This window comes from Rousettus aegyptiacus, unplaced genomic scaffold, assembly GCF_014176215.1.
Source record: "Rousettus aegyptiacus isolate mRouAeg1 unplaced genomic scaffold, mRouAeg1.p scaffold_m13_p_4, whole genome shotgun sequence".
In the NCBI taxonomy this organism is placed as follows: Eukaryota; Metazoa; Chordata; class Mammalia; order Chiroptera; family Pteropodidae; genus Rousettus; species Rousettus aegyptiacus.
Window position 1 is genome coordinate 31,496,874 of NW_023416307.1, and position 15,310 is coordinate 31,512,183.

The 15,310-nt window shown below is 39.0% G+C and overlaps 1 protein-coding gene across 6 annotated transcripts in view; it reads right to left on the reverse strand.

Annotated features, from left to right (window-relative positions):
• Positions 1-10,659: 10,659 nt before the first annotated feature.
• PLD1 (phospholipase D1) overlaps positions 10,660-15,310 on the reverse strand; it is a 175,835-nt gene continuing 171,184 nt past the window's right edge. For all 6 annotated transcript variants that reach the window (XM_036218563.1, XM_036218566.1, XM_036218560.1 and 3 more), the window contains one exon: positions 10,660-14,375. In XM_036218563.1, coding sequence (XP_036074456.1) covers positions 14,151-14,375 — 225 coding nt within the window. In that variant the 3' untranslated portion in view covers positions 10,660-14,150. The remainder of the gene's footprint in view (positions 14,376-15,310) is intronic.

Consider the following 15,310-nt stretch of genomic DNA (forward strand, 5'->3'; position numbering starts at 1 on the left):
TGACATATCATAATCACCCAAAGTCCATCGTTTTACATTAGGGTTTACTCTTGGTGTTGACTTCTTTATTTTTAAAAAAACTTTTCTGGAATTGTATTTGGTATTTTTTAAAAGAGCCTCTATGAGAGATTGTATTTTAAAAGCCATTTGTTTCCACTGGAAGGAGGGCTTTAGAGAGACAAGAACTGTCTTTCAAACCTTTCCCCTTTTGCAAAATATTCTGAGTTATATGGATATTTAGTATAGATGTCACTTGCCTCCCTTTGCTCCCAGGATCACACATAGTTATAATAATGATAATGAATAATAAATCAGTATAATCTGCTTACTTTCAGCCATGCACTCTTATACATGAGCCATGTCCTTTTATACTTTTATACATGAGGAAATTGAGGCTCCGAGAAGTTACTTGTCAGAGGTCACACGAATAAGAAGCACAAAACCTTAAAAAACAAAGGAGTGAAATCTTCAGCATGACTGAAAAGGATTTCTGCTTTCAGACAAGCTGCATGTGGGCACTTCTGAGAATGCAGCCTTGCTCCTTTCCACAAGTATTTATTGAAACTCTACTCTATGCCATTCAAAGAAAGATGGTGTTTTGAGCAAGATTAGAATTCCTAGCCTGTAGAGGGGCATGCAATGTCACAAGAAAGTCTTTACAATATGAAAAAAACTCTCCTATTGAATGCCTCCACCTGGCAATTCCCCTCTCATTTCTTTTCCCTTCACAGGAGAAGGCACCAAGGCTGACACCTATTGTCCGTTCACCTCAATGCGGGGGGCTACCCCTCCCCCTCCACGAAAGGTTCCCCAGGGTGAACGAGCCCTCCTGAACGAGCACGCACGGCCTCATGGGCTCAAGGGCCTTACCTTGCTCATCTTCTCTGTGGCCTTTGACACTCTTACCAACTTCCTCGTCCTTGGAATCCCTTTTCTTGAAACTCTGGCAACTTCCTGAGACCACCCTTTTTCCATTTTGCTCTCACTCCTCCAATGTTCCTCCTCATTACCTTGGAACTTAGATGTGCTTTGTGCATCATTAACTCACTATGGTTTTGATGCACTAAATCACACCCACCTGGAAGTATGGAAACACTGAGAGAAAAAGGCCTACGGCAGGCCTTGGGTTTGCTCAGGGATTCAGTGAGAAGCTGGGATCCCAGGGTTCCCAGCTCCAGCACAGCATGAGCTTGGCTGTGTCTCTTTCTCGGATTCTCCATCAACCTTCAAAGCAGGAGCAGCTCATTGTATGTACTGAACGATGTTTAGGAAAAACAAAGCCTGCTTGGTGTGGGAAGACTGCAGGTTTGGGCAGAGGGCAGGGTTTAAAGAGGCCTAGACCAAAGAACAAAACTTATTTCTTTGAGCATTAACTTTTTATTTTATTTTATTTTATTTAAATTAAGTTTATAGGGGTAACATTGGTTAATATAATTATATAATTTTCAGGTGTACATTATCATTTGACATCTGTATATTCTATTGTGTGTTTATCACTCAAAGTTTAATTTCCTTCAGCTACCATATATTTGATCCCCTTTACCCACTTCACACTCCCCCTACCCTCTATATTTGACCCCCTTTACCCTGTCTACCTCCCCCCTCCTCCCCCACCTCCTGCCCTCTGGTAACAACTAGTCTATAGTCCATGTCCGTGAGTTTCTGTTTGTTTGTCCTGTTCATTTGTTGCTTTTAGGTTTATATCCTACATATAAGTGATATTATGTGATTTTCAACTTTTTCTGTCTGGCTTATTTCACTTAGCATGATTATCTCGGGGCCCATCCAGGTTGTCACAAATGGCAATATGTCATCTCTTCTTATGGCTGAGTAATATTCCATTGTATATATGTACCACAGCTTCTTTAGCCAATTATCTATCGTAGGACACTTCGGTTGCTTCCATGTCCTATTATTCCACTGTGAATAATGCTGCTATGAACATTGGTGTGCAAATATCTTTTTGGATATGGGTTTTCGAGTCTTTAGGGGTAAATACCCAGTAGAGAGATTGCTGGATCATATGGGAGATCAATTCTTAGTTTTTTGAGGAACCTGCATACTGTTTTCCATAGTGGCTGTACCAATTTGCAGTCCCACCAGCAGTGTACGAGGGGTCCTTTTTCTCCACATCCTCTCCAGCACTTATTATTACTTGTCCTGTTGATAATAGCCATTCTAACAGGTGTGAGATGGTATCTCATGGTGATTTTGATTTACATTTCTCTAAAGGCTAGTGATGGTGAGTATCTTTTCATATATTTGTTGACCATTCGTATGTCCTCTAGGGAGAAGTGTCTGTTCAGGTCCTCTGTCCATTTTTTTTGATTAGATTGTTTGGTTTTTTGTTGTTATTGAGTTGTATGAGTTCTTTGTATATTTTGGATATTAGGGCCTTATTGGAGGCGCTACTTGCAAATATGTTTTGCCATTCGGATGGTTGTCTCTTTACCTTGTTGACAGTTTCTTTTGCTGAGCAAAAGCTTTTGTCTGATGTAGTTTGGGTGTTAACTTTAAATGTGCATTTACTAACAACAGGATGCCAGCTTCGGTCGACCTTAAAGGGTTATAGCTTTTCCCTCCCAGTGGCAGATTGAACAGCTATATCCCAGAAAACATAAACCTCCTTCTAGTCATCCCCAGAAATATGTCCATAGATTTCCAGTTATAGAAGAGAGCCATTCTGGGTAAGGCAACAGATGTAAATTGTGTGCTTGAATTGACTTTGCATTAATTTCTCATAGGTTATTTCCATGCTGCTTAAATACTATTTTTTAAAGTTTTTATGGTACTGTACTTTAAAAGCTCCAGGAGCAAGTGCTGTTTTTCAAACCCTTCCCCTGTAGAAAAGTATTTTCACTGGTGAGAAATTCTTGGTAATGAGCTGCCTGTGTGTACAACTCCTTGCGTGCATGTTCTCATGCTGCCTCTATATTCCTCGTTTTGCAAGAGACATCATGAGGCATGAGCTTCAGCTTTCATACTCCCTTAAAGTGTTCTGGAAAAATCTCAAAAGCTCCAAAACCCAGGCCAGTGAAAAACCAAGCAGTTCACTCGGAGAGGAGAATTCAAAATTTATTACGCACAGTCCCAGATGAGCTAGTGCTCTAAAGATCTGGGCAGTGGGCTCAGTTGAAACATTCCCTTTACAGGAAAATTTTACATTATTTGATTGGTCAGTTTAAACATAAACCACTGCATACAGCAAGAGTTGCTATGCGGATTTCAAGTAGTAACATAGAGAAGGGCGGGAGTTGCTATGGGTAACCAACCAGTAAACACACATTGTTACAGGGAGTGGGAGCTACTGGAGTACAAACAGTTACATTTATAAGTCAACAAAGTGTAAGGGAGCTCTTGCATGGGTTCTTGCATACAGCAAACATATTTCCAGAAAGCAAGCATATTTACAGAAGCGGAAAGCTGATTAGTTTTTAATGAAATTCCCTAAATTTCCTCTTCTAAAGGACCAGCCCTGCCACGCATTGGAACTGAGTACGGAGGTAGTGCAGGAGCTCATGGGCACGGGTAATGGCACTGTGTGTCCTTGCTGTGCAGCAGGGCCCATGCGCCTTGCACTCAAGGCTCTTGGGTATATTGCTTGAACAAAGTACTTTTAGGGATCATCAGATGAAGAGCAAGCAAAACAAGCAAAACGATAATCTATAAACCCATCTCCTTTTTAATAAAGAGATGGGGGCTGGACTCAGATTAAAGCCCTAAACATGGTACAGAAGCTCTTCTTACAACTTTGGAGGCATGAACTTTCTTATACATAAGCTACATAGCCCAATAACAACAGCACATCAGGAATTCCTTCTACCAACTCAGGGTGCAAGCAGGCAGGGCCATGCAGTTACATTTCTTCATGACGTGGTCATGTTTGCAAGGCTTGGGTTTGTTTCTGAGACCTTTTACAAATGGTTTGATTAACTGACCCCTTGTTTCCAATTAAGTACTAAAGTACTGAGAGTATCCAAAATGCAACTGAAGAGAAGTGTACAATTATGATGGAAACTAAAGTTTCCATGAAAATGGAAGGAAATGAAAGATGAATGTAGTTCAGTGAGTCTTAGGAGTAAATTCATAAGTCAGAGGAAACCAGCCATGCAACATGGATTGTGCAATTGACAGTTTGTGAGTGGTTAGAAGTTTGGCAGTGAAGTTGGACGCCTGTTACCCTAGGGTCAATTCAGGAGAAGGCTCTGGACTCAAGGACAATTGGACTAAAACCTCTCATGAGGGATGTGACCTCAAAGAGAAAGGTAATTTTCTACGAAGCTGATGCATTTACCAGGAGGCTGCTCATTTTTAGATTCTAGCATCACCTAGAGGACATAATGAAATAATTTCCTGCGTCAAAGGCATCTTTCATTTCTATTAACCATTTTTCAGTTTTTAAAGCACCTTTATTTTAATATTTCATTTGATAATCAGGTAATTGTCTCTGAGGTAGGAATTCCTGTGTTCGTTGTGCTGATACAGAAATTCGTCCCTCAGCAGCTTATTGTGCAAAACATTTGACCCATTTTTCATGTGACCAAAAATGTTACCCATGAATTGATTCTTCTTTAAACAGCTTTATTCAGGTATAATTTACATACTGTAAAAATTCACAAATTTTAAATGACAATTAAATATTTTTTAGTAAATTTACTGAGTTGTACAGCCATCACCATCAGGCAGTTTTAGAACATTTTTGACACCCCAATGAGATCCCTTCTGCCTCTTTTACAGTTAATCTCCCTTCCTGTCCCCAGGCCCAGGCAGTCACTTATCTGCTTTCTGTCTCCGTAGATTTGCCTTTTCTGGGGATTCCATATGAATGGAATCAGAGGATGGGGTGCTCTTCGTTAGCTGGCTTCTTACACTTAGCGTAATGTTTTTGAGGTTTATCTATGGTAAAGCATTTACCAGTATTTCATTCCTTCCTATTGCTGAGTAGTGTTCCCTTATATTGGTAGACCACATTTTATTTGTCCATTTATCATTGATGGACATGTGGGTTCTTACCAGTTTTTTTTTTTTGCTATTATTAATAACTGCTATGAATATTGGCGTGAAAGTCATCTTTTTAAGCAATGAAATTGTATTAGTAAAAAGAGCAGTGAATAGAATGTGTAGAAGAATGATTATATGAATTGTGTATATTGGGGAGAAAAATTAGGATAAACAGTCTGGAGATGCCCACAGGGAAGGCATATGGGTCCTGAGTTCAATATTTATTCACAGAAAACAAAGAGCTCTTGAAACCACTTTATGCAGAAATACAGAAGTGTGGGGGAATAATTCAGGAGTTGTTATGATGGATTAGTAAGATTTAAAGACGGTTCTTAAAGAATTTCTTCTTCTTGAGTCAATATATTATATAGCAGGTGCAGACTTTGGTAACACATCTGAGGTTGAGCGTCCCATTATAATTCTTCTTCATCCTGAAGATAGAGGTGAAGGGGCCCTTCCAAAAGTTAAAAATAAACTATGGGGTCAGATGCACCTGAGTTTAAATCCAGTCTCTGCCAATTTGTACAGGGCCTTGATCAGTCACTGTTCTCATCAGTATCCTAGGAAGCAATGGCACTACCTAGCAGGGCTGTGATGAGGACTCACTAAGATGGTCTATGCAAAGCGCTTGGCACAGGGCATGGCGCACAGTGAATTCTGATGTAGTTTTTGTAGGATTAGATTGTGCCCTAGGTACCCAGAAACAGTGGCATTGACCTCTGTTTATTCTCAAGAAACTTCTACATGTTTTCAGTAGATGTTTCTGGCCCAAGACCCTGGCAAACGTAGGTGTGAGTTTCTTCTAGAGGAAATACAATGTTTGTGGAAGTGGAACTTTATAAAGAAAAATATTGCTTATCACCCAGAATGTTGTAAGCTGTTGGGAAGATTTATGCAAATCTGAAGGAGGGGGGAGGGGGGGGCTTGCTTAGGACTTAGGGGGATAAACACAGAAACTATTAGCGCAATGTTAACAACTCATTTTGCATATAAAAACATTGCCTAAGACTCTACAGATTTTTTTCCTATTTATGGAAGACAGTCAGAAGTCCTTGGGTTTAATCAAAATTTAATTCTCTGTGAGGGGAAATATGAAAAATACAATTTCTCAGTAATAGGCAATATGTCAAGTATAGTAATTGCCAGTTTTAAATAGTCCTTCCTGCTGTCCCTCTCCTTGTCAGCCTGTGCACGGAATTCATAGTTAGAAAAACATGACTAGAACCATATGATGTCTCTGGGAAAACAAAGGAATGAAATACTTAATCTGTGATAGGAAAATACATAAAACACTCAACAAAACCATAACTTTTTAAATGACAAAGTGACATATTCAAAAGTACTTATACGAGGGGACTCTCCCCTACCCCAGAAAAATCTGAAAGCTTTTATTTTGTTTTAAAAAGGGGCACATGAGTGTTCCGTGAGCTGCTCAGGCCCTTATATTCACCCAAGTAGTCAATTTAAGAGGTTAACGTAACCCTGAGTTCCAGACATCTCTCTGTCAAAGAAAGCTGGAATCTGAGGAGGAAAAGTCAGTGGACATGCTCGTCACCAGAATAGCGCAGCTCAGTCAGGCAAAGAAAGAAATACTGATATGTTTAGAGTATACTTAGGGAAAAACCAGACAGAATTAACATGGGGAGATGATATAAAGACAAATCCTATTAGACGTTTTGGTACACTGACTTACTGGCTCCAATTTTTGTAGCCTTGTAGCCACACCCTTTGCCATGTGACTTGCCATTCCTCCCACTGGAGGCATGGATATTCTGTTTGAACATGTGGCTTGCTGTGACCAATGTAATGTGGCTAGAGTGACCACATGCCAGTTCTAGCTTAGTCTTTAAGAGGCATTTGCGCTTTCAGTTGTCTTCTTGAGTTTCTTCCATTGTCCTGAGAAGAAATATGGGCAGCCTGGTGGTCCAAAGACGAGCAGGAGAGACACGTGAAGCAAGTCTGGACTCATGCTCAGGGTAGGTCAGCTGACACCCAGCAGACGCACAAGCAGGAGTAAGTGATCATTGCTTAAAACCACTGGATTCTGAAGCTGTCAAGCAGCTTTATTGTGACAATAGTTCTTATACAGATGGCTATTTTATAGGGTTCGTTAAAAGAGAGGTGGAGAGAACTTTAATCTAAGGACTATTGGCTCTTCATCTACACATATATTCTGTACAGATAATAGAATGTTAAATTTTCCACAGGAACCTGAGCATATCCTCTATCTAAAATTGGTAGTTGGACCATTTGAGAACCAACAAACAATTTCTGCCCAGATTTATGTAGAATGGGAGTTAGGAAAGAGTGCTAAGATTCTTATCTAGATCATTAATTCTACTTCATGAAGCCCACTCTGGAGAAACTTTTCTTTTTACATCCTGCCTTCCTGAATGACAGAGGACTGGCAGTAAGAACACAGCAGTTTTTTGTTTTTCCACATGAAATCTTATGTTTACAAATCCAACTGGGTTTTGGGCTGCACAAATTCTCATTGTTTTTAGCCTTGTAGAATAACTCTGGGGTACCCCTAAGAGCTGGCAAATCTTTCTGGCTTAAAGTAGGAGGGGAGAAGGTATCAGCACCATACAGGCAGCCCAGGGAATCCCTAATAGAGTTGATTGAGGATATAAGAATAGGGACAAAGCTTGGGGTCAGGTCTGGGTTGGAACTTTAACCATTCCTAAATGCTTGTGAGGCCAGCATTATGCTATTCCATATATCTTAACTCTATCTTGGATAATCGGGGGTCTCAGGCTCAGGTTCCAGGCTGGAGTTCCAGAAGCTGGATTGAGTACGAGGTTGGGTTGGGCCAGTGGCCAGCAGAGGTATTACACAAGAACTAGTCCTAAGCATCAATATGAAGGGACTGTATGGAAAGACACAAAAACCAGCGAGAGGTAATATAGACAAACAAGCACATTCAGACTAGACAGAGAGCAGGTAGAACCAGGCCCTAAAGAGATGCTCTGGGCCCCTCTACGTAGTTGAAGGAGTTTTGATAAGTCCTACCAGCTTTGGCTGGCTAAGGCTCCAACCTAGTTTGGAGCCAGACTCAGTGAGAATTAGAGGAAAGACGTTGTACTGGTCTAAACCTGCCAATCATGCATAGCAGCAAGAGACCGTCCTAGTTCACACTGGCGTTCTCACCTGGATTTCTTACTGGAATTTTTTTTTTTAATATTTTTTTCTTACATATTTGACTCCCTTTACCTCATTTACTTTCTCCCACCCTTCACCCCTCCCCCTGGTAACTGGAATTCTTAACACTGGATTTCTTACCAAATTTTTACAAAGAAGTGAAAAAAAATTACCTACTATGTTCCAGTTTTTTGGCTGCTTTCGACTTGCTAGAAAAATGTCTTTGCTCCATTCCCGACCTGCAATTTTTGTACATCAAAGTGTCTAACTCCTTATATATATACCTACCCCACTTTCCACCTCAGATGCCCAACTTCCATCACTTTATTTTCCTGGGGGGAAGTAACGGCTTTTGAAGGGGATTAAGTCAATGTCTCACCCATTGCTGAAGATGAAAGCTGAAGAGGAGATGGGACACGATCCCTAGAGAAAGCGATTAGCTTCCCTTGAGAGAGGAAGGACAGAGGTGGCCATCTGCATGTAGTGGTGATCTACCATGCTGACAGGGTGAGAAACCATCCAGGTTTGCTTTAGATGGAGAAATTTCCTAGGAAGAGAAATTTCCCTGGCCAACAAAGCCACTGTTAGCTATTGTCAATATAAGTATTGGTAGTAGTAGTTATAGTGTTGCTTCCTAGTTCCTACTTGGGTGTCCTCAGGGACTAACATTTACCATATTCCAGCTTTTGCTGTTCTCCCCAGCTTGGTAAAATTTCTACATCTGTTTCCAAATGCCTCTTATGTTAGGCACTTTCTTATTTTGAGAATGGAAATAACTTTGCACTCCCCATTTACTAAAATATGAGCACCACAAAGGCGGGGCGCCTGGTCTGACTAGTTCACTGATGCACCCCAGCATCCCCACTGGACTTTGCCCATCCAGTGCTGTTGAATGGCAGATTGGTCTTTCAAAAGCAATTAGCTGCATCTTGCACCTCATAGGTGAGAGAGGGCTGGGAGCCGGAGGGGATGCTGTGACTCTAAAATCAACCTTTGCAGCGTGTGGAGTAGGGCTTCATGGGCATACAGTTCTATCTCCAGCTCAGACATACGCACACTGTCTCTGAAACCCCCACGTGCAGAATGATGAATCTTGTTTTCAAATAGATGGTCACTGCTAATTTCACACTTTTAATATTTACATGAAAAAGAAAGCAGTTAAGGGACCAGGCATAGAAAGTATTGTGAAGCAAGGAATAGATATATTTATCATTTCCAATGCTTTGCAGGAAGAAAATTCAGGGAAACTGAATTTCTTGAACTCACAGTTCTCATTCTGAATACAAACCCTTATGCCTAGCTACTCTCTTTTATACAGCACTTTAGTTGCAAACATCATGAACCATGCATGCCTATGAGTGCTCAGCTGGGGAGAAGCCTGTTTTAACTAGCAACATCTCTTTCCAGAACTAAAAAAACGTGATTTTCATTCCTGAAAAGACTTGACCCTGTTTTTAGAATAAATCTATTATAGAATATTGAGCTCTGGGATAGGGTGATTTGAAAACCTATTTACTGGGGAGATTGAAACTCATCAAATCTGTTTGGGTGAGGTACTATATCTGGACATTCTCTGCTCTCTTACCGTCTTTAAGAAAAGCTCACTAACCTGATCCTTCCTTTAGAGAGATTTGTGGATCATTTGATCATGAAGGCATGTAAATGAATGGACATGGCTCTGTTCAAGTAAAATGTTATTTACAAAAACAGGAAACCCAGCCTTAGTTTACCAAACACTGTCATAAAGGTGAGGCTAGGAGCCCAAGTTCTGTCCAGAATATTTGAATGTTCTGAATGGATATTCATTATCAAGTATTTGGTTTTTGTGTCAGAGAGACATTGTGCTCCAACTGTAATACTTTGGTATGAATTTTTAGAATGGTTGAAAAGAATATCACTTCTTTTGGGCCAGACCATTTTATGTGAAGAATTCAAGTGGGATACACATTAGGAGGTTATTTTTCCTAGCATCCAACTGAACTAGGATGAAATTCACTTAAGCTCATTTACCTAGAATAAAGTGAACAATTGTAGCTGCTAGGGAACTGAGCCCACATTTTGGTTGGATTGCCATCTAGTTTCCAACTTTAAAACTTTAAAGTTTGAAGTTAATGTGACAAATTTTCATTTATCTTATGTTTGATTACTTTTTGGTTTTATGTTAAAAATTAAAATTGGTATAAAATTAAAATAACTTAAAATGTTTGGTGCCTTTAATGAATTCTCAAGTCAAAGCCAGAAATATCTCACGTGTGAATTAAATGCCATTAGGAATCATATTATGGTACCTGCCCCCACCAAACACACACACACACACACACACACACACACACACTCCATTGATTCTTCACTCACAAATTTTTTGATAGATGTTGACAAATTCCTTTACCAGTGAATTTCTAAATGCGAGAATTTCTCAAGGTCTATGCCTAGTGAAACCCGTTTTAAACCTCCAAACTACCAGTAGTAATTGGCCTCTGAGGATCTTCCAAGGAAATAAAAATGTATTCCAACGCATACTTAAAATCCTTTAGCATTTTGCTCACTTTATATAAAGAAAGAATAAAAAAGGATGAAAAATCAAGTGTCTTTACCCCCTGCTACACAAGGTGACAGGAATCCAAAAATGCGCAAGTGTCACATCAGATCAGGGATGTTAAAAAGAATGATTACCTCTGTTAAAAAATATTTTGACAGTCACTTAAAAGTGTAAGTTAAACTGAAGATTTATTGTCAAGGCCCAATTTTGTGTTTTCCAGAAAACTTTCTTGTCCTCTAAAATGGTTTACGTAATACAGAGGCACTCTGGTTGGGGGAGAGGTTGAAGGAGTAAGAAATGAGATGCTGAAAGCAGCACAAGCTCTTCATGACGTGCAGTAAAGAAAAGCTGTTCTGCCCGTAGTCCTACAAAAGACTTCTTGGCTTGCTGTTTTCATCTAGAAGACTGTTAACACTCATGATATATTTACAAGTTTACAAGTTATTACATAAGAGAATAACTGCTTTGTTTTGACTACCTGTAGAAAAAATTTTCTTCGAAAGCTGGTGATAAAACCAATATTTTGTTTTATAATATGCCACACAACTTACCTAATGACCAGCTCTCCAACCCTCTCTGTGAAGCACTACAGCTGAGAATTCAGAACATGCCACTAAAGGGTGAGTCACCGAGAGGACACTTGACACAGAGCAAATGCCTACACCAGACCTGCTGGGTTGAGTATCCCCAACAACTAAGCTCGCGCAATCCAAATAGCTTTAATAGGACATGATCACTTTATACCTTTCTTTTCTTCTAATCCTACAATTTTCCTTCTTGGAAACAAAAATTATTACAGAGACTAGCAGAGTGTCAGGTACAGCATTTATAGATGTTTCAAAAGATTACAGTCAAGTTGAAGTGTTAAACTGATTCATAATAGTTTTTTAAGGCTTTGAATCATTTGCATTTTAAAGCTTATATCAGATATTGCAATATTAAAGATAAATTATTTGCAGTTCGGTAGTAATGGTGTTAGAGAATAATGGATAATTCGGCCATATTGTACACTTGTGTCCACATTCCATTTGATTTTTGCAGAATGCTGCACTATGTAAACTGTTATTACAAAATAGGTAATTATTGCACTGAATTTTCCATAAAATCCATCCAAGTAAATCTTGTGGCCTCTTCTCTTTGCAGATGAACATCTTGCCTTTGAGAAGATACAGTACAAAAAAACAAAACAAAACAAAACAAAAAACAAAAATACAAACAATAACAAAATGACTTGCCACAGGAACTAGCAGTAAGATTTCTGGTCTAAGTTTTTCATTTCATTAGTTATCTCCTCCACTTTGTTTATTCACTTAACAAACATTTATTAAGCACTTCCTATGTGCCAGACACTATTCCTGGCTCTGGGGAAACAGATAAACACCTAAATATATAATATCGTAGGGTTCGGAATAGCTTAGAAATATCCTGTCTGAAATCTATTTACTGCAGCTCCTCATTTAGGAGTAATGATAAAATGAAAGAACAGGCCAATAATGGAGTGTAGCAATTTTACTAGTTCCCAATTCACTATCTCTAAGTTAAGTAAATTTAAGTGAGTCCTTCAACTAGTCTGGGCCTCAGTTTCCTCATCTATAAAATGGGAAGATGTTGAATTAAGTGATTTTTTTAAAAGGAAAAGGTCTCTTTCAAGTTCTTATTTTTCATGGTTTTATGGGAGACTATTGCACAAAATCAAGAGCCAGTTTATTGACTGTTCTATCATTTAAAAAATATTTAAAAATAAAATATAAGAAATCCTAAGACCATTCCACTTACGTTCAAAACTTTAAATGCCAATCTAAACTTCATAAATAGCAAATGTCCCCTCTTATAATTGCTAGAGAATGAAGTCATTTTACCATCTTCAGCTCTCTAAGAAAAAAAGTTATTTATTCATAAAAGCATTCTCATTTCCATTGTTGGTTACATAGTCTCACCTCATTCGTGAAATGTTTTCTAGCTGTGTAATCCTCTCCTAGGTGTGACACTCTTTCTCCTACTAACCCAGATCACTGACTTTGTGCTCCTATTTAACCTTTTCCACTGGACTTTTAGCTCCATGAAAACAGGGATTGGATCCTTGCTTCTCTGAACAACCCAAGTGAGAGTCTGTCCAGGTAATCCATAGAGGTGTAAGCATTGCACCTATCCCATGTTTTATGGGCACAGGACTTTAGGGGACCCACATTAGGTCTTCAGGCTATAAGAATACTTCCACTTAGTAAAATTAGAGCTATGACGTAGCAAAGAGTATTCTAACATCCAAAAAAGAAAAACGAGTTTCCAGAACAATTCACGAACTAGGACAATGTGAATTAATAACTACCGTAATCTCTTCAGAAGCCCTGGTGGAATGTTAATGTATATTTAATAATGCAAGTGAAATAGCATATATTTTGTCATCGATTAATTTTTCTTTAAGAAGCTAACATAGAGAGCTGAATGTCAAATAAGGTTAGGCTCTTATTAACTAGGTAGAACTTATAAAGGCACTAGTTTTCTAGAAAGACAAATTGTATTCACTGGTTTGATTTTAAAACATAAAAACTAAAATTTCAATCAATCCAGCAGCTACGAATGACAGGAAATTTTACAGGACTCTAAGGAATCTTCTTTTTGGTGGATCAGACACCTTGGAGGTTTCTAAAGGCTGCACACTCTGTCTTTGAGTTTTATCAGATGCTGTGCAAGCACATATCCTACCTACGTTTTCAAATTTGATCGGGTGAGCCCTACCAGAAGGATACATCTTGTCAGTGCCTTTGGAGGCAAAGTGAAATCTCTGCCTCAGCAACTGAATTTAATTCCTTCCTGTTGCTCTGTGGTGCCGGTATATATTATACAGTGTCGATGTTATCCAAAGTCCCTACCACACGGTACTGTGTACACTAAAGTCTGTCCTGTCCTGTTGGTCACTGAAAAGAAATAATGACCAGACCCTTGCTTGGGAGAACATTATTACTTCATGCCTAGATGGACTTCCATGTGACCCTGAAGAGCTTTGAAGCAGCATCATGGTCTCTTCTAGCAATAAACAAGATCTCGAACAGCGCCTGTATGGACTGTGAAATGAAGCAGGTCCAGTTGCATAAATGAGGGTCAGAAAAGAATAAGGAGGTTCAGACAACTTTTGGCAACCTAGACCACAGTTATAAGTACATTCTTGTTAGTAAAGGAAATGCACTTTGGTGTACATCATAGAATTTGAGGATGAGTTTAACTTGAGTATGTGCTGCCAATAAGAATGCAGTCTTTTCCATAAGGAAAGGCAGGAGGAATGATAAAGTATTGCTGATGTTCAGAGTCCTTATATCAGTGTGACTGAAGCCCTTTCCTGCCAACCCATAGGGTCCATGGGTTGCATATAAGAGTGCATTGGGCTGCCTTAGGCTGTTCGGTCTCCAGAAAGTCACTGTGTGCAGTGTACTCTTTAGAGTGTAAGTCCTTGAGACGCAAGAGAATATAACTCTTAAGTCCAAACCTCCATGGGTACTATGGCTTCTTTGGTTCCGACAGCAGGCAGTAGGCTTTCTTCAGACAAGAAATAAAAAGGGAATTGCACCAAGAACCCACGGATCTTTTTCAGTTCTTCTTCAGCTCTACTGGGATCTTCCTTTGCTAATACGGGCTTGGTTATAAAGTCTCTCAGTTGAATTAAATTGTGTACTTCATCATTGGGAAGGCACCGGAACACCTGATTAAAACACAAAGCGGAAACTGAGTGATAAGTTTAAAAGAAAGCATATCCCCTTTTTGGAAAATACTCATCCCAACAAACAATTTTTACTTTATAAACATTATTTTTGGTATAGCACCGACCTGATTGAAGAGTTGCTTCTCTTATTTGCTATCAAGAAACTGCTAGATTGGCTTCTATCTAAAAAAAAATCATAACTAGATCCTTATACCTCTTCTACACAAATCATTAACCCCATGATAAATTCAAGCTTGTGATAAAAAAATTTCAATGGTGTTATTCCACATTAAGGGCAATTTGCTGGATAATAATCATGCCTTAGTTTCACTGGAGGGTCTAGCCTAAGAGAAAAATTGTATAATTTTCTCTAACTTTTTATTTAGAAAAATGTTCATAACTGTATATTTAGAGTTATCAATACATACTTATTTTGCTAGTTGAAAATAAGTTACAGACATCATTAACGCTTCACTCCTGAATACTTCAGCATGTTTTTTAAGAAAAAGAACATGTGCCTATACCACTCTCACACCCCAGAAAACCAATTGCATGTCATTTAAGATATAGTCCATATTCAGATTTATCCTATTGTCCTCCAAATATCTTTTATAGTTATTATCTACTCCCCCCCTCCCAAATCTAGGATCCAAACAAAGCTGTGTACTGCATTCTTAAAATTACATTTTAAAAGACCATGCATATGACTTATTTGATCCTGGCCTTGAGTCCTCAGTATGAAATAAGGCTATATAGATGGCTGTCATGTTTCATTAAGAATGATAAAGCCTCCATATGGAAGGGACTCTGGAAGTCATGAAGAAGAACACACTCTTAACCAATATCTGATAGATGGTCAAGAGATCTCAGCGTAAATATTTGCTATGATGGAGAGCTGGCTACTTCATGAAATAACCTGTTCCACTGCTGGACAG